This window comes from Ranitomeya variabilis, chromosome 1 (genome assembly GCF_051348905.1).
Source record: "Ranitomeya variabilis isolate aRanVar5 chromosome 1, aRanVar5.hap1, whole genome shotgun sequence".
NCBI classification, from domain to species: Eukaryota; Metazoa; Chordata; class Amphibia; order Anura; family Dendrobatidae; genus Ranitomeya; species Ranitomeya variabilis.
Genome location: NC_135232.1, coordinates 260,167,021 through 260,187,759, shown reverse-complemented (window position 1 = coordinate 260,187,759; position 20,739 = coordinate 260,167,021). Strand labels below are relative to the sequence as shown.

General features: G+C 42.1%; 2 protein-coding genes across 2 annotated transcripts in view; both read right to left on the bottom strand.

Moving 5' to 3' along the window:
* GNB1L (G protein subunit beta 1 like) overlaps positions 1 to 20,739 on the bottom strand; it is a 716,249-nt gene that overhangs the window by 246,444 nt on the left and 449,066 nt on the right. The gene's annotated exons all lie outside the window — the stretch shown is intronic.
* The window catches only part of TXNRD2 (thioredoxin reductase 2), a 186,295-nt gene continuing 170,586 nt past the window's right edge, over positions 5,031 to 20,739 (bottom strand). Inside the window, exons 17-18 of the mRNA XM_077293390.1 lie at positions 11,452 to 11,819; positions 5,031 to 5,826 (exon numbers count right to left, since the gene is read on the bottom strand). Coding sequence (XP_077149505.1) covers positions 11,696 to 11,819 — 124 coding nt within the window. The 3' untranslated portion in view covers positions 5,031 to 5,826; positions 11,452 to 11,695. The remainder of the gene's footprint in view (positions 5,827 to 11,451; positions 11,820 to 20,739) is intronic.

The following is a 20,739-nucleotide window of genomic DNA, read 5'->3' as shown; positions in this document are numbered from 1 at the left end:
ACGTTGGTGAAGTGAGAAAAATAGAGGCTTACCGTATATACTCGTGTATAAGCGGAGTTTTTCAGCACATGCTTTTGTGCTGAAAACACCCCCCTCGGCTTATACACGAGTCACGGTCCCATTAAGCCGGCGGGGAGGGGGAGCAGCGGCAGGAGCCGGTGGCTGTGACATCATACTCACCCTTCTCGCGCGGTCCTGCAAATCCCTGCATCTCCATTGTCTGGCGCTGTAAGCTCTCCTCTCCTCAGCGGTCACGTGGTACCACTCATTAAGGTAATGAATATGTACGTGTCTCCACTCCCATAGGTGTGGAGAGCATATTCATTACCTTAATGAGCGGTACCACGAGACCGCTGAGCAGAGGAGAGGAGAGCTGCCGGCTCCAGGACAACGGAGATGCAGGGACGTGCAGGACCACACAAGGAGGGTGAGTATGATGGGGGAGAACGCGGAGCCATGCAGAGAAGGGGGAGAACGCTGAACCATGCATAGAAGGGGGAGGACGCTGAGCCATGCATAGAAGGGGGTGGACACTGGGCCATTCATAAGAGGAGGAGGACGTGGGGGATGCCGAGCCATGCATAGAAGGGGGAGGACGCAGAGGGTTCTGAGCCATGCATAGAAGGAGGAGGACGGGGGAGGACGCCGAGCCATGCATAGAAGGGGAGGACACCGAGCCATGCATAGAAGGGGGAGGACGCAGAGCAATACATAGAAGGTGGAGGATGGGGAGAACGATGAGCCATGCATAGAAGGGGGAGGACGGGGAGGACGTTGAGCCATGCATACAAATAGGAGACCGGGGGGAGCCACACATAGCAGGACAGGGATGGGACAATGCATACCCGGCTTATACTCGAGTCAATAAGCTTACATCAGTTTTCCGTGGCAAAATTAGGTGCCTCGGCTTATACTCGAGTATATACGGTAAATTAAATTTGTGGGCTCAAACAACTGAAAATTGCCATGTGCAAGCAAATTCCTTCATAAGTCACATGCTTTGTGAAAGGAAGTCCACCTGTGTGCAATCTAAGTGTCACATGGTATGTCAGTATATACACACCTTTTCTGAAAGGCCACAGAACCTGCAACACCATTAAGCAAGAGGCTCCACTAACAAAACAACACCATGAAGACCAAGGAGTGTGTATGAATTTTCCACATCTATCGACTGGGATTTTTGCCCTTTCCTTTCCTGCTCCAGCTCAGATTCTCAACTGAATTAAGGTCTGGGCTTTGACTAGACCACTCCAAAACATTTACACTTTTCCCCTTAAACCACGAGTGTTGTTTTAGCAGAAAGTTTTGGCTCATTGTCTTGCCTGAAGGTGAACCTCTGTCCCAGTCTGAAATCACTGACAAAAACAAAGTAGCACTATAGTATGAAACATGAAATATGAAATTGAATTGCATTACTGCACTAGAAAATATGAAAAATTGAGAATTGATAAGGCGATAATCGTTGCTGGGAGCTGCCTAATGTGAATCCTCTCCTAGACTAAAGTCTACATCTCTATGGGAAGGTAGGATCCTGCTGTAACTAAAAACACATGAGGCTGAGGGGCAGAGTGCTCAGTCATAGAGCTAATGTATACAAATATCACCCTCAGCCACATGTGGTGGTTTTAATTACAGCAGGATCCTACCTACCCATAAATACAGGCATTTGAGAAAGGTACCCACATTTACCCATGATTTGAGACTTCAGCCTAAGAGAGGTATTCACACTAGACATGTAGTATCCCAGCAGCGTGAGACCACCTTGTCGTTGGTTGCTGGGCATGCATGAATCGGCCAAATTATGTGCTAAGAATCTCAATTTTTTCATATTATCCAGAGCGTTGCTATTCATATTTCATATATTCCATGTCTACATGCTTTAGCACAACAGAGTGCAACTTTTTTTGTATACTGTATATGGAGTTGGCTGCTCCTAGTATGCATCCATTCGCATTAGCTTGGAAGTGCCAGTCAGTCTTTTATTTGCATGTTAGCTCTCTGACGGAGCACTCCGCCTTTCAATATGTGGTGGTTTTAATTACAGCAGGATCCTACCGACCCCTAATTTGCAGAGATAATGACTTTTGGGTTTTCATTGGCTGTAAGCCATAATCAACACCATTAAGAGAAATAAACACTTGAAGTAGAGCACTCTGTTTGTAATGACTCCATATAATATATGAGTTTCACTTTTTGTATTCAAGAACTGAAATAAATTAACTCTTTGATGATATCCTAATTTTGTGTGAAGCTCCTTATATTATACATATATATATATATATATATATATATATATATATATATATATATATATATATATATATACACACACACAGTACAGACCAAAATTTTGGACACACCTTCTCATTTAAAGATTTTTCTGTATTTTCATGACTATGAAAATTGTAAATTCACACTGAAGAGAAGTCATCAAAACTATGAATTAACACATGTGGAATTATATGCTTAACAAAAAAGTGTGGAGCAACTGAAAATATGTCTTATATTCTAGGTTCTTCAAAGTAGCCACCTTTTGCTTTGATGACTGCTTTGCACACTCTTGGCATTCTCTTGATAAGCTTCAAGAGGTAGTCACCGGAAATGGTCTTCCAACAATCTTGAAGGAGTTTCCAGAGATGCTTAGCACTTGTTGGCCCTTTTTCCTTCACTCTGCGGTCCAGCTCACCCCAAACCATCTCGATTGGGTTCAGGTCTGGTGACTGTGGAGGCGAGGTCATCTGGCGTAGCACCCCATCACTCTCCTTCTTGGTCAAATAGCCCTCACACAGCCTGGAGGTGTGTTTGGGGTCATTGTCCTGTTGAAAAATAAATGATGGTTCAACTAAATGCAAACTGGATGGAATAGCATGCCGCTGCAAGATGCTGTGGTAGCCATGCTGGTTCAGTATGCCTTCAATTTTGGATAAATCCCCACAGTGTCACCAGCAAGCCACCCCCACACCATCACACCTCATCCTCCATGCTTCACGGTGGGAACCAGGCATGTAGAGCCCATCCGTTCACCTTTTCTGCGTCGCACAAAGACACAGTGGTTGGAACCAAACATCTCAAATTTGGACTCCTCAGACCAAAGCACAGATTTCCACTGGTCTAATGTCCATTCCTTGTGTTCTTTAGCCCAAACTCTTTTGCTTGTTGCCTGTCCTTAGTGGTTTCCTAGCAGCTATTTTACCATGAAGGCCTGCTGCACAAAGTCTCCTCTTAACAGCTGTTATAGAGATGTGTCTGTTGCTAGAACTCTGTGTGGCATTGACCTGGTCTCTAATCTGAGCTGCCGTTAACCTGCGATTTCTGAGGCTGGTGACTCGGATAAACTTATCCTCAGAAGCAGAGGTGACTCTTGGTCTTCCTTTCCTGGGGCGGTCCTCATGTGAGCCAGCTTCTTTGTAGCGCTTGATGGTTTTTGCAACTGCACTTGGGGACACTTTCAAAGTTTTCCCAATTTTTAGGACTGACTGACCTTCATTTCTTAAAGTAATAATGGCCACTCGTTTTTCTTTACTTAGCTGCTTTTTTCTTGCCATAATACAAATTCTAACAGTCTATTCAGTAGGACTATCAGCTGTGTATCCACCAGACTTCTGCTCAACACAACTGATGGTCCCAGCCCCATTTATAAGGCAAGAAATCCCACTTATTAAACCTGACAGGGCACACCTGTGAAGTGAAAACCATTTCCGGTGACTACCTCTTGAAGCTCATCAAGAGAATGCCAAGAGTGTGCAAAGCAGTCATCAAAGCAAAAGGTGTGTTATGATGGCCTGGTGGTTAGGAGCACCCAGAATGACCTGATGGTTAAACTGGAAATCGGGACGAGCTCTGGGGAGTGGGAGCTCTGCTGACCGCAACCCTAATCCTATCACACAAACACTAGAAATAGCCGTGGAGCGTACCTAACTCTCCCTAGATGCCTCTTCACAGCCTAAGAGCTAACTACCCCTAAAGATAGAAAATAAAGCCTTTCCTTGCCTCAGAGAAATTCCCCAAAGGAAAAGGCAGCCCCCACAAATATTGACGGTGAGTTAAGAGGAAAGTCACAAACACAGGAATGAAACAGGTATTAGCAAAGGAGGCCAGTCTTCACTAGATAGGCAGAGGATAGTAAAGGAATCTATGCGGTCAGCACAAAAAACTACAAAAACCACGCAGAGTGTGCAAAAAGCCCTCCACACCGACTCACGGTGTGGAGGTGCAACCCTGCGCCCCCAGAGCTTCCAGCTAGCAAGGAAATATCATGAAAGCAAGCTGGACAGAACTTAGCATGTACTAAGAAATATATTCAGAACACAATGAACAATAAATGAGCTAGCAGTGACTTAGCTTCTGCTGGAACAGTCAGGTCATCAGAGAAATCCAAGAGAGATCTGAACCAGTACTGAGACATTGACAGCAGGCATGAGGTAACGATCTGAGTGGAGTTAAATAGAGAAGCCAGCCTAGCGATAAACGAGGGCAGCTGGGAAAGCCAACCTCAAGGATCAGCAGTACCACTCAAAGCCACCAGAGGGAGTCCAAGGACAGAACTCACTGAAGTACCATTCATGACCACAGGAGGGAGTCCAAGAACGGAATTCACAACAAGGTGGCTACTTTGAAGTACCTAGAATATAAGACATATTTTCAGTTGCTTCACACTTTTTTGTTAAGTATATAATTCCACATGTGTTAATTCATAGTTTTGATGCCTTCAGTGTGAATTTACAATTTTCATAGTCATGAAAATACAGAAATATCTTGAAATGAGGTGTGTCCAAACTTTTGGTCTGTACTGTATATATAAAAAAAGACTATGGTAACCATCTTTAGTATACTCATACAAAAATTTAACCCACCAAAACTTGTCAGATAACTAGATCAGAATCTGTACATGACACCTCCATATGCTAATAAAAAGTTGGAAAATCAGCACTACAGTTCCACTGGACTTGGGGTTGTGTACAAATCCTCTTACAAATCCTCTTACAACTAGGCGTACCATTATTTGTAATGTTAATTCACTCAACACAGAGACAAGACCATTTTTTTTTATTAATCATTTAACAGATTAAATACAAGAACCAGCAGATTCTCTGGACGGTGCATCTCCAAGAATGAGTTTTTACACAGGCCGTCATTCACTGGTATTGTAATCTGTTTCTAACTACAATTTTTGGTAACCATCTCTGAAAGTAGACACCATATTGTTGCCTGCATAGAGCAGGAGGACATCAGCATGCATAGAATCACTATGTATCCATAAGATAACCCCTTTTAATGTATAGATGTAGGGTATCATGGACTATTTCCTTATTTTCTCATAGGGCTAAGAACAGGCAGGCAGTTGCTAACTATCTGCCTGGTGTCGGCTCAGTATGATCACAGACCACTCCTGCTGCATCATGCCAACAAAACAGCTCTTCCTTTTCCGGGTTTGCTCTGTTGACGGGGTGTGATTGCTGCCTTCATGCTGATTGACAGCCACCACACTACAGTTAGACAGCAGGGATCTGGCTTACAGATCAGCATGTTGTCAGCAGTCATGCCCTATCAACAGAGAGGAAGAGAAGCAGCTACCTGTTGATGTTACTTCACTGGAAGATTTAGCATTGCCTGCAGAAGCGGTCCATGACTGCTCTGAGCCGGCAAAGATCAGCACTGGGCACAACAGTCAATAGTCCCAGATCATCCCTTTAAGTGGACACTTTGAATTTAACCTTTAATGCAGTTGTTGTTCTAATGAAGTCTTTGGTCACATTGCCAAAATCACAATTACTTTTTGCTGCTTTGAATATCTTCATTCTGTATTTGCAACAAAATGTGTAGAAACTAAAAAAGAAAAAGATAAATAAAGTTAGTGAAACCATAACAAAGTTGGAAAAACGAAGAGTCATTTTAAACAAGCGATATATTGGTTCATCATGGGCGCCAATTAGTGATGCAGAAAGTGGTTGGTGCGTTTGGATTCATAAGTAAGCATAAAAAAATGTGGTCAACAACAAATAAGAAAATTATTCTTGTTATGCTTGTCTCTAAAAGTGAAACCCACAGGGTGTGCGGCTGGCTACATGAGGCCAAAACTCCACCCATCATGGTGGCCAATGACAGTGCGGATTCGAGATCAAATCGTGCAGTCACTGGCCACTTCAGGTCTTTACTATTTTGATGTTTTTTGACAAGAAAGTAAGTAGTATACATATTTTGTGAATAACTGTGTTCTAAAACAATATATTTCAGGAAATAGATCATAAAATATATATACAGTATCTACAGGTATTGAAACCTTACTCATCTGATCCTATTATAATATGCCAAAAAAGATAAGACATGCCCCTTCACCAATTTGTGATCTAAGGATCGAAAATGTAAGCGTGTCCTACATGAAAAAACAGCGGCCCATACAATTATTGAGAAATCTCTCGGCCGGCCAGAAGCACTATCTCCATCCTACCACTCCTGCGCTTTGTTTCTTTGTTTAGTGAAGTCAAATGTATCCATTTCTTTACCTATATTGGGGCATCTATGTAATTAATACAAAAAATGCATTGTAGACCATAGACATGTATTCTAGGTAAGTAAAAAATTGAAAGTTTTTTTAACATATTGTAAGGAAACGATATAAAGTACGTGTGCAAACCAGCTCACCCTGGATAAGACTCCAACGACACTCGGCATGGAAAGTACAATACTGCCCAATGTGGTAGAGTAACAATCTGAATCCAGAAGCTTTCCAGCCGTATTCTGGATTAAAAAATAAGTGTAAACTTTATTCCAACATGATTAAAAATTAAATTTCTGCTATGCCCAAAGATATATTTGTTTTCCTAAAACTTAGTCCTTAATTCATGGATAATTATTATAACAATTATATTATCCATGAATAATGGCTAAGTTTTAGACTGAAATGCGCAGGAAAACATTTTTGAACATACTCGAAATGTCATTTTTAACCATGTCGAAATAAAGGTTATGCATATTTTTTTCAATCTGGAATATGGCTGTAAAGCTTACTTCAAGGAAATGATGTACAAAAAAAAATATCCGTCAAAAAGACTGCCTGTAAAACTGACCAATATACACGTTGCAGGACAATCAGCGGCAAGTAGCTCACTTTAAATAGCTCATGGCGTGAGTGAAAAGTAATAGCTTTTGTTTTCATTACAGTAAGAACTGGGACTCCCAAATCCCACCTGGAAATCATGCACACAGATCGTGAGCTCAGATATCCAGAGCCTTGTGAAATCACTGTACTTGCTCCTTGGCTAATGGAACATTCAATGTCAGATGTAATTTTTCAGAACTCCTTGTGGGGAAGACTGCCATGCCAGGCTGGTGATATTAGGACACGGTTTCCTCAGGATGTCCTCTGTTATTTTTTATTGTACTAAAGGAGACAGTAAGCCTTTGATGGTGGCTAGGAGCGTGATGTGGGTTTGAAGAAAACTTAGGAGCATAGCCGCAAATTACAGGCAGAAGTCCAAAAGTATTTTTGTTCTCAATCTGTTTCCTCCTGAGTAGTAATTGAAATGATGCAGACTCCGGAGCGAGCTGCAGAGAGTGACATTAATCTATAGAAAGACCGAGAATAATATACCTGGCAGCAAGCTACTGATCGACCAAGTCCCACTCACAGGTAAAGCAGCACTTGGTCTGCTGGAGAACATTATGCTGCCGCACACTTAAATGCCAGAAGATCATGGAAAGTTAGTGTGCTTGTTCCTAGTAATGAATCATTAAGTATTAGATCAGAGTTACATCATTTCAGTCTTCAAATCCACCCATTATGCATGGCTGAAAAAACACGGGTGTTGATATCAAGGTGATATAAGCTAATCGATAGAGCCAGAAATGATGTAATATGTACTGGAAAAAGAACAGCCTTACATTATGAAACTATCACAATTCACGCACTGTGCACATTAGTAGATAGCCAGCTCACGAACAATGGAGGGGCTACATATGTGACACAAGGGAGATATAGCAAAGCTGGCAAAAAGAGAAAAGTGGATGGGTCGCCCATATCGAACATTCATATTGCCTTTTCAAATTTAATCAACCAATGAAAGAGGAAAGCAATAATCTGACAGGTTGCGGAGGGTAAATGTTCCACCTTTTCCTTGTAGGAGTTTTCATACATTTTTTTGGCATTTTGAGGATTGCATTATAATTAGCAATAATGAGGGAATTTCCACATCTGTGGCTGCCCTGCAGATGCAGTCAGGGGGATATCGGGAGCCATTATTGCAGGCTGTATTCTGCCAGTGGCTTTAGTAATGAAGCTAGCACATTACACTATTCGAGAACTACGCAGTTTAACTTCTGTAGCAATATGTGACAGCATTCCAACAGCTGGAGATATAAGTGAGCTTTCTGAATATTGAATCACTACAATATGCCATCATTTAATGATGGGTTGGTTTCCAATCTCTTTTGAACCCCCACGATTTTGAGAATAAAGGGTACTCAATGCTAATTCAATAGCGTATGGGTAGATGTCAAACACAACTTTAGTGACCAGTGCCAGGCAGCTGCTGACAATGCAAATAAAATTATGGCATGCATTAAAATAGATATAGATGTCCATAGCAAGAACATAGTTTGGCATCTATACCAGTCACTACAATACTGTGTATGATTTTGGTATCCACTATATCAGAAGGACAGAGCCGAACTACAGCAGGTGCCAAGACAGGTTATCAAACCTGGGGTTATTCAGTTTGGAACAACAAAGGTTTATGTGCAAACTTATTACAATGTACAAATAGAAGTGGGGACAGTACAGAAATCTTTCAAACTATCTTTTATACCTACGCCTACAAGGGTGCCAAGGGGGAGTTCTCTATATCATACAGGAAAGAAGGGTCAATCATCACAGAAGCAGATTATTTAGTGTAAAGGTACCGTCACACTCAGCGACGCTGCAGCGATATAGACAACGATCCGATCGCTGCAGCGTCGCTGTTTAGGTCGCTGTAGAGACGTCAAACACAGCAGCTCCACAACGATGCAGGAGCGATCCAGTGACGTAACGGCGACTCACTTATTGTTCTCGCTGGTTGTTAGCTCCATGTAAAACATTGCTGACATTGTTGCTTTTGATGTCAAACATGACGATACACGCCGACCTGACGACGAAATAAAGTTCTGGCCTTCTAGCTCCGACCAGCGATATCACAGCGGGATCCAGATCGCTGCTGCGTGTCAAACACAACGAGATCGTTATCCAGGACGCTGCAACGTCACGGATCGTTGTCGTTCTCGTTGCAAAGTTGCTGAGCGTGACGGTACCTTAACCCCTTCCCGACATGTGACGGAATAGTACGTCACATGTCGGGACCCCCGCTTTGATGTGCGCTCCGGCGGTGAGCGCACATCAAAGTCGCGACATGTCAGCTGTTTTTTACAGCTGACATGTGCGCGCAATAGCGGCGGGTGAAATCGCGATCACCCGCCGCTATTAACTAGTTAAATGCCGCTGTCAAACGCAGACAGCGGCATTTAACTACCGCATCCGGCCGTGCGGCCGGATATGAGCGCATCGCCGACCCCTGTCACATGATCGGGGGTCGGCGATGCTCCTCCATTGTAACCATAGAGGTCCTTGAGACCTCTATGGTTACTGATTGCTGGTGGCTGTGAGCGCCCCCCTGTGGTCGGCGCTCACAGCACACCTGCATTTTAGCTACATAACAGCGATCTGATGATCGCTGTTATGTAGCAGAGCCGATCGGGCTGTGCCTGCTTCTAGCCTCCCATGGAGGCTATAGAAGCATGGCAAAAGTAAAAAAAAAAAGTTTTTAAAAATGTGAAAAAAATAAAAAAAATATAAAAGTTTAAATCACCCCCCTTTCGCCCCAATCAAAATAAATCAATAAAAAAAAACCCCAACCTACACATATTTGGTATCGCCGCGTTCAGAATCGCCCGATCTATCAATAAAAAAAAAGCATTAACCTGATCGCTAAACGGCGTAATGAGAAAAAAAATCGAAACGCCAGATTTACGTTTTTTTGGTCGCCACGACATTGCATTAAAATGCAATAACGGGCGATCAAAAGAACGTATCTGCACCAAAATGCTATCATTAAAAATGCCAGCTCGGCACGCAAAAGATAAGCCCTCACCTGACCCCAGATCAAGAAAAATGGAGACGCTACGAGTATCGGAAAATGGCGCAATTTTGTTTTGTTTTGTTTTTTGCAAAGTTTGGAATTTTTTTTCACCACTTAGGTGAAAAATAACCTAGTCATGTTAGGTGTCTATGAACTCGTACTGACCTGGAGAATCATAATGGCAGGTCAGTTTTAGCATTTAGTGAACCTAGCAAAATAGGCAAGCAAAAAACAAGTGTGGGATTGCACTTTTTTTGCAATTTCACTGCACTTGGAATTTTTTTCCCGTTTTCTAGTACACGACATGGTAAAACCAATGATGTCGTTCAAAAGTACAACTCGTCCCGCAAAAAATAAGCCCTCACATGGCCAAATTGACGGAAAATTTAAAAAGTTATGGCTCTGGGAAGGAGGGGAGCGAAAAACGAAAACGGAAAAACGGAAAAAGCTCCGGGGGTGAAGGGGTTAAGAGCAGTGAAACTATGGAATTCTCTGCCACAATGTTTTAATGGTGGTTTCACTACAAAGGTACAAGGAGCACCTGGATGTCTTTCTTGAAAAATACAATACTACTTACAGGTTATGGGCACTAGCTTCTGTAATGGGATGTTGATCCAGGGAACTTGTCTGATTGTGGTATATGGAGATGGGAAGGAATTTTCTCCTAATATGGGGCAATCTGCATCTGTCTCACAGGGTTTTTGCCTTCCCCTGGAGCAACATGTTAGGTTATAGGTTGAACTAGATGGAATTATGTCTGCCTTCAATCTTAAAAACCATGAAACTATAAATCTTTGCAATAGTTATCACTGCAAAACGGGCTCTCCAGACCACCCAATGCAGCATGGCTCCTGCAAATAAATTGGGCCTGCTGAACGTCCCTGCACAGCCAGTTGTCAGGAGTCAATACAATGCAGAGAAAAACTGTGAAAAGGATGACAAGCTGGATCAATGATGCAATCCCTACATTCTCAATATCTGTGGTTGTCCCAGAGGTTGGACGCCAACATCCTAAAGTGATGGCATGTCCCAGCAATATGCCGTCACATACGGAGATGGGAAGAAACTTTAATTTTTCACTGTAAAAAAAAAAATTGGCAAGAAGCAAAAAGTGTATAAGAAAAGATAAATGAGTGCAAATATATTGAATGAGATAAATAAATGTGATCCAGTGGATGACTGCCACTAAGAGAGCGGTGCTAGAGGATTTCTGGAGGAAACACAAGACTGCTCATTCTCACTCATACTTGCTCCTTTATAATGAATGAACTCTAAATATAGAAAAGTCCTTGTCATGTTTTGTTCTGCAGAAGGCGGATCTAGATACCATTACACTACGTACCTGGGACTCTAGCATCTTCTGGTCTGCAGTTCCACCTCCTGGATGGTAGGAGTATTAGACTAGATCACAGAACATTTCAGTCCCTGGCACCTGGTAAAACGTTAGACACATGAGGAATGCTTTCTGTAGTGCTTTGTAACTACTTCTGGGAAATGTGAGATGTATACGCAAGAAACACGCTGATAGGTCTCCAGTTCACATGCAGACAGATGGCTCCTTTCCTTTTCAGAGATGGTAATTAACCTCAGCAACCAGTGACTGTGGGGTCCAGTCCTGAGCGTTTTGTGATATGCAGTTTGGTCACTTCTTCCGCACATGTAGGATGTATGCCCACTGTACTCATCAACTGAGGATAGGAGGCTCCACACCTGTTACACAAGAAAATTGGGTATGACAGTTATTGATATTACCAATGTAGAAAACTGGATAAATACAAATGTACTTTTCCAAAGCAAATGCGTGGACAGATCATCAGAACAGCTCTAACACTGTAATATACACCTCTTACAGATTTAGTCCATGTCATAATTTGTGTGCATATCTGTTGTTTACGGAGCCATGTTCTACTTGGCCCAGGTTAGAAAACCACTATCATCTACCCTATTGGAGAATTTTGAGTTAGTAGAGGGGGATCCTCTACTAACTCAAAATTGGACATTCGTGAGCAGTAGTGAGGGGCGTATATACTCGTTACTCGAGATTTCCCGAGCACGCTCGGGTGTCCTCTGAGTATTTTTTAGTGCTCGGAGATTTAGTTTTTTTCGCCGCAGCTGAATGATTTACAGCTACTAGCCAGCTCGATTACATGTGGGGATTCCCTAGCAACCAGGCAACCCCCACATGTACTTAGCCTGGCTAACAGATGTAAATCATTCAGCTGAGGCGATGAAAACTAAATCTCCGAGCACTAAAAAATACTCGGAGGACACCCGAGCGTGCTCGGGAAATCTCGAGTAACGCGTATATACACCCCTCACTACTGCTCACGAATGTCCAATTTTGAGTTAGTAGAGGATCCCCCTCTACTAACTCAAAATTCTCCAATAGGGTAGATGATAGTGGTTTTCTAACCTGGGCCAAGTGGAAATCTCGAGTAACGAGTATATTCGCTCATCAGTAGTGAGCAGTAACAAAGATCGTCTCTCCCTATGGAGGACCTGTCCTCTCCTGCAGTACACAGACAAGCCATTGAATTGAATGGGCACTGTGTAATACTTAAGTTTCCCTGTGGTGGTGCTGCAGGAAAAGTAAACACTTACTATTAGCTTTCCTCACAGATTACAGATAATGTATTAGGTTCAAGTAGTGGGACTGTTCATGATCAGCTTATATTCAAAGAGCCCTTCAAATAAATAGGGATTGTCTAAAATACTGAACCCTTTAAAGATTCGTTCACACACACGTTTTATTCAGAGTATGAAAATGCTAGATCACCATGCCATATAATAATTTTTAAGGTAATTTCCCAATCATTTTGGTGGCATTTTTAATTTTGTAACTTTTTTATATAAACTATATTTTTATTAAGGCTTTACAAAAAGGTGCAAGGAAAATGTAACATATTATGTGTCAGCATGTGTATAGCTTTAATAAGACACATACTGTACAGTACATGGGATAGTCAGGTATATTCAAGGCACCCTCATTGGCATCCATAAAGGAAATGTTCACACAGCAGATTTTAAATCAGTCAGTAGGATCAACCCTCCTAAGCCGTCTATATGAGCATGTAGGTCATAGGAAGCGGAAGAGAACGATACCTTGATATCTGTGATCCGATGTCTTATTCCATAAAAATCCACGTTGTTCTTATATGTCATTGAGCAATTAAGAATCAATAGATCCGAAACTGATCGTCCAGCGAATCTGCCTCCGGAGCTTATTGTAAATTAAAGGGGAAATTACCAGTGTGAACAATGTAATGACAGACGCTTAGCTCTTATACTGACACACAGCTCCACAGTGAGATCAGAAATAACACTGTACAGTAGAGCCAAGAGTGTAATGAGACAAAGTTCACTTCTGTTGTACTAACACATTAGTACTGCAGGTGTCCTGTCATAGTGTTTTGGCTACCTTCTCATAGACAGCGTGTGTGTGTGTGTGTGTGTGTGTGTGTGTGTGTGTGTGTGTGTGTGTGTGTGTGTGTGTGTGTGTGTGTGTGTGTGTGTGTGTGAGAAGTAGAGCAGAGCTGATATCAATGCAAATGTGTTTGGGATGAGACAAGGTTCAACACTGCTGTACTGCGTTCATTATAATCAGGCACAGCTCTGCAGCAGAGCTGCCAGCCCTATGAGAGGGCAAGTGCTGCTGGAAATGTTTACAATGAGAGAGTTTCACATTTGTTGTACTGTGTTAACTTTGATCTCACTGCAGAATTGTGTGTGAATATAAGAGCAAAATGCCAATCATTACATGTCTCACACTAGTATTTCCCCTTTCATTTAAAATTACCTCAGGAAGCAAATTCTCAGGGAGATCAGTGTCCGACCCACAGCCTGGAACAGCTCATTTACATATAAGAAAAAAGTGGATTTGTAATAAGACAACGGATCGCATATATCAAGGTATAATTTCATTCAGCTTCCTATGACCTGCACGGCCATGTATATGGCCTAGTAGGATTGATCCTCCTGTCAGATTCCCTTTAAGGAGAATCTGAGATAGATATTCAAGGCTTATCTTGCGATTTCATCCTCAAAATTTAAAGCTTTCTATAGTGAACGCACACATCTGCTGTACATTTATGGAGCTTTGTGAAAGGGTTAAGAAACTTTAATAATTTGTTACAGAACAGAAAGATTAGCATAAACACATTAGACTTTAGTAGAAGAATGACTACTTTTTATGGACAGATCAAGCCAAGATTAACTAAACCATTAAGCTGTGAAGACAATCATTAAGACAGGGAAAGGCTTATAAGCATAGCACATCATCTGTAAAACATGGCGGAGACAGTGTTGTGGCATGGATCTGCATGACTGCCATGGAACTGAGTAACTGGTATAAACTGATGGTGTGACTGGGGATAGAACTAGCAGGATGAATATGGCCGCGTGTTGAGCTGTACATTCTGCTGAGACTGATAAAGCAGCAGGGCTTTAGAATAGAAATGAATATTTACCACAACATACTGCAAATCCACAGTAACTCTACTCTAAAAGGCACATTTAAATGTATTTATTGGGGGTTACTTGATGTTGTCCATTGTACTTTTTCTGTCTTCATGTAGTGAGCATGCGTAGCTCAAATACATACAGTAGCTCAAATGAACCTGCATGAATTATTTTATATGTATACATTTAGCGCGCAGCACCGCCAAGACCACATAATAGGGACTCTTATGACCAGTAGTGTATCTAGAGTCTGATGAGCTCCAGTGAAATATTTGGACCGGGCCCCCCCATCCTGATATATATCCCCCATCCTGGTATATGTCCCTTATCCTGGGCCCCATCCTGGTAAATGTCCACCTGTTCTGTCACTGTCCTTTAATGTATAGAAAAAAATAAACCATTATATTCACCAGGGGCGTACATAGAAGTCATGGGGCCCCATAACACAAGTATAATGTACTCCCCATAGCTCTCCATACAGTATAATGCACAGCCCAAATACCTCTCTATAGTATAATGTACCCCCACATAGTCCTCCAAATAATATAATGCACTCCTATACTCCTCTACATAGTATAATGCACCCCCATAGTCCATCAAATAGTATAATGCACCCCTCATAATCCTCTATATATTATAATGCATCACCCATATATTATAATGCACCCCCCATAGTCCTCCATATAGTATAATACATTCCATAGTCCTAAACATGGTATAATGCATCCCATAGTCCTCCATATTATTATTATTATTATTATTTATTGTTATAGTATAGTATATAGCATATAGTATAATGCATCCCATAGTCCAACATATAATATAATACACCCTCCAAATTCCTCCATATACACTATGTTCCAAATTATTATGCAAATTACATTTTTCTCAGATTTTCCTAAATGGTCGGTGCAAATGACAGTCAGTCTAATAAAAGTCATCACCAGTTAGATTATGCATCGAATTTTATTGAAGAAACCTCCCAATGATAACAGTATAATCTCCAAAATGAATAAAAACTCAAAATGCACTGTTCCAAATTATTATGCACAGTAGAATTTTTATACATTTGATATGTTTTAAAGAACTGAAAATGCTCATTTGTGGAATTTGCAGCATTAGGAGGTCACATTCACTGAACAAAAAAGCTATTTAACGCCAAAACATCCTAACAGGCCAAGTTACATGTTAACATAGGAGCCTTCTTTGATGTCACCTTCACAATTCTTGCATCCATTGAACTTGTGAGTTTTTGGAGAGTTTCTGCTTGTATTTCTTTGCATTAAGTTGGAATAGCCTCCCAGAGCTGCTGTTTGGATGTCAACTGCCTCCCACCCTCATAGATCTTTTGCTTGATGATCCGCTAAAGGTTCTCTATAGGGTTGAGGTCAGGGGAAGATGGTGGCCACACCATGAGTTTATCTCCTTTTATGCCTATAGCAGCCAATGACTCAGAGGTATTCTTTGCAGCATGAGATGGGGCATTGTCAGCATGAAGATGATTTTGCTCCTGAAGGCACGTTTCTGCTTTTTAGACCATAGAAGAAAGTTGTCAGTCAGAAACTCTATATACTTTGCAGAGGTCATTTTCATACCTTCAGGAACCTTAAAGGGCCTTACCAGCTGTTTCCCATGATTCTGGCCCCAAACATGACTCCTCCACCTCCTTGCTGACGTTGCAGCCTTGTTGGGACATGGTGGCCATCCACCAACCATCCACTTCTCCATCCATCTGGACCATCCAGGGTTGCTCAACACTTATCAGTAAACAAGACTGTTTGGAAATTAGTATTCATGTATGTGTGGGCCCAATACAACCATTTCTGCTTGTGAACACTGTTTAAGGGTGGCCGAATAGTAGGTTTATGCACCACAGCAAGCCTTTGAAGGAGCCTACACCTTGAGGTTCGAGGGACTCCAGAGGCACCAGCAGCTTCAAATATCTGTTTGCTGCTTTGTAATGGCTTTTTAGCAGCTGCTCTCTTAATCCGATGAACTTGCCTGGCAGAAATCTTCCTCATTATGCCTTTATCAGCACAAACACATTTGTGCTCAGATACAGCCACAAATCTCTTAACAGTACAATGATCACACTTATGTTTTTGGAAAATTTCTAATGTTTTCATCCCTTCACCAAGGCATTGCACTATTTGATGCTTTTCAGCAGCAGAGAGATCCTTTTTCTTTCCCATGTTACTTGAAAACTGTGACCTGCTTAATAATGTGGAACATCATTTTTAAGTAGTTTTCCTTTAATTAGAATCACCTGGAAAACCAATTATCACATGTGTTTAAGATTGATTTCAGTGATCCATTGAGCCCTGAGACACAATACCATCCACGAGTTTATTTGAAAAACAAAACAATTAAATCTTTGACACTTAAATCCAATTTGCATATTAATTTGGAACACAGTGTATAATGCACCAACATAGATATTGCACAGCCCATAGTCGTCCGTATTAGTATAATACACAGCCCATATCCTTCATATAAAATAATGCACAGCCCATAGTCATCCATGTAGTATAATGCACAGCCCATAGTCTTCCATGTAGTAGTATGGCCACTGGGTACTAACTGATTTAAAAAAATAAATACTCACCTTCTTTCCGTTCCCCCACAGCGCGGTGTCCTCTTCTGAAACCGGCAGACGACTTAAATGTGCAAGCGACTGGACCGCATGTCGTCACTACCATGCACCCCCAGTCATGTGCATGCTGACGTCAGCTGCTGGCCTCTGATTGGCCAGTTGTGTGTACTGCCACACATGGATCCAAGGATACACATCCAGCTGAAATATTTCCTCGCGTTGGCGGGCCCCTTACCCGCTGGGCCAGGTCGCATTGGTGACAGTGGTAGTTAAGCCCTGCATATGACCAATGCTGGAACTGGCTAAAATGACAAAGCTGGGCATTATGGGAATTTTGGCAAATGAACACAGAAAACAGTATAATGAAAGTGCACTAAAGTGAACCTGTCAACAGGATTTTGCTAAGTAAACTATAGTCATTGTCATGTTGCCACTGTTAAGGTACCTTCACACTAAACGATATTGCTAGCGATCCGTGACGTTGCAGCGTCCTGGCTAGCGATATCGTTGTGTTTGACACGCAGCAGCGATCAGGATCCTGCTGTGATATCGCTGGTCGTTGATTAAAGTTCAGAACTTTATTTGGTCGTCAGATCGCCGTGTATCGTTGTGTTTGACAGCAAAAGCAACGATACCAGCGATGTTTTACAATGGTAACCAGGGTAAATATCGGGTTACTAAGCGCAGGGCCGCGCTTAGTAACCCGATGTTTACCCTGGTTACCAGTGTAAAATGTAAAAAAAACCAAACAGTACATACTCACCTTCGCGTCCCCCGCCGTCCGCTTCCTGCACTGACTGAGCACTGGCCGTAAAGTGAAATCACAGCACAGCGGTGACGTCACCGCTCTGCTGTTAGGGCCGGCACTCAGTCAGTGCAGGAAGCGGACGCCGGGGGACGCTAATGTAAGTATGTAGTGTTTGTTTTTTTACATTTTACACTGGTAACCAGGGTAAACATCGGGTTACTAAGTGTGGCCCTGAGCTTAGCAACCCGATGTTTACCCTGGTTACCCAGGGATCTTGGCATCGTTGGTCGCTGGAGAGCGGTCTGTGTGACAGCTCTCCAGCGACCAAACAGCGACGCTGCAGCGATCGGCATTGTTGTCTGTATCGCTGCAGCGTCGCTTAGTGTGAAGGTACCTTTACACTGATTAAAATGAGACCTGTGGTGAAGAAATCATCCCTGTGGTTCTTGTGTAATCAGTGTTAGAAGTTTTCAGTTAATAAGATGCTCGTGCTTCAGGGCGGGACTGTAGGCAGAGTCTTATCTTGTTGCTCTAGTCCAGGCTACAGGCTCTACGCTAGGGACGGGCTGCACCTCAATGGGGAAGGGGCAGCTGTGCTGGGGGAGAAAATGGTTAGAAGGTTGGAGGAGTGTTTAAACTAGGGATTGGGGGGGAGGGTATTCATTTTATAGGAGGGGAAGATAGTGCAGATAGAGAGCTGGGCACAAATAAGGAAGTTGGGGGTGGCGGTGGCATGGGGGGTGGGGTTAGAACAGTTATTAATTTAAGAAAGAATAGAGGTACAGAGAGTAACATCAAGTGCATGTATACTAATGCCAGAAGCCTCGCCAACAAAATGGACGAATTAGAACTAATGTTGTTGGAGCATAATTATGACATGGTGGGGATATCTGAGACGTGGCTGGATGAGAGCCATGACTGGGCTGTTAACTTGCAGGGCTATAGCCTGTTCAGAAATGACCGTACAGATAAGCGAGGGGGAGGGGTGTGTCTATATGTAAAATCTTCCTTAAAACCCATCCTGCGTGATAATATAGGTGAATTTAATGAAAATGTGGAGTCCCTGTGGGTGGAGATAAGGGGAGGGGGAAAAAATAATAAATTACTGATAGGGGTTTGTTATAAATCTCCAAAAATAATGGAAGCAATGGAGAATATCCTCGTAAAGCAAATAGATGAAGCTGCGACTCAAGGAGAAGTCATTATTATGGGGGACTTCAACTACCCTGAAATAGATTGGGGAACAGAAACCTGCAGTTCCAGCAAAGGTAATCGGTTTTTGACAACTATGAGAGACAATTACCTTTCACAGCTGGTTCAGGACCCAACAAGGAGGGGGGCACTGCTAGATCTAATATTAACCAACAGGCCAGACCGCATATCAAATATAAGGGTTGGGGGTCACTTGGGGAATAGTGATCATAAAATAATAAGTTTTCATGTAACCTTTAATAAGATGGGTAGTAGGGGGGTGACAAGGACACTAAACTTCAGGAGGGCAAATTTCCAACGGATGAGAGAGGATCTTGGTGCAATTAACTGGGACGATATCCTGAGACACAAAAATACACAAAGAAAATGGGAGACGTTTATTAGCATCCTGGATAGGACCTGTGCACAGTATATACCGTATGGGAATAAACATACTAGAAATAGGAGGAAACCAATATGGCTAAATAGAGCTGTTAGGGGCGCAATAAGGAACAAAAAGAAAGCATTTAGAGAATTAAAGGAAGTAGGTAGTGATGAGGCATTAAATAAATACAGAAAATTAAATAAATTCTGTAAAAAGCAAATCAAGGCAGCAAAGATTGAGACAGAGAGACTCATTGCTAGAGAGAGCAAAAATAACCCCAAAATATTCTTTAACTACATAAATAGTAAGAAACTAAAAAATGACAGTGTTGGCCCCCTTAAAAATAGTCTGGGTGAAATGGTGGATGAGGATGAGGAAAAAGCCAATCTGCTAAATGACTTTTTTTCATCAGTATTTACAAAAGAAAATCCCATGGCAGCCAATATGACTAGTGATAAAAATTCCCCATTAAATGTCACCTGCTTAACCCAGCAGGAAGTACAGCGGCGTCTAAAAATCACTAAAATTGACAAATCTCCGGGCCCGGATGGGATACACCCCCGAGTACTGCAGGAACTAAGTACAGTCATTGATAGACCATTATTTTTAATCTTTAAAGAGTCCATAATAACAGGGTCTGTACCACAGGACTGGCGTATAGCAAATGTGGTGCCAATATTCAAAAAAGGGGCAAAAACTGAACTCGGTAATTATAGGCCAGTAAGTTTAACCTCTACTGTGGGTAAAATCCTGGAGGGCATTCTAAGGGATGCTATACTGGAGTATCTGAAGAGGAATAACCTCATGACCCAGTATCAGCACGGGTTTACTAGGGACCGCTCATGTCAGACTAATTTGATCAGCTTCTATGATGAGGTAAGTTCCGGACTGGACCAAGGGAACCCAGTGGACGTAGTGTATATGGACTTTTCCAAAGCTTTTGATACGGTGCCACACAAAAGGTTGATACATAAAATGAGAGTAATGGGGATAGGGGAAAATATGTGTAAGTGGGTTGAGAGCTGGCTCAGGGATAGGAAACAAAGGGTGGTTATTAATGGAGCACACTCGGACTGGGTCGCGGTTAGCAGTGGGGTACCACAGGGGTCAGTATTGGGCCCTCTTCTTTTTAACATATTTATTAATGACCTTGTAGGGGGCATTCAGAGTAGAATTTCAATATTTGCAGATGACACTAAACTCTGTAGGGTAATCAATACAGGGGAGGACAATTTTATATTACAGGATGATTTAT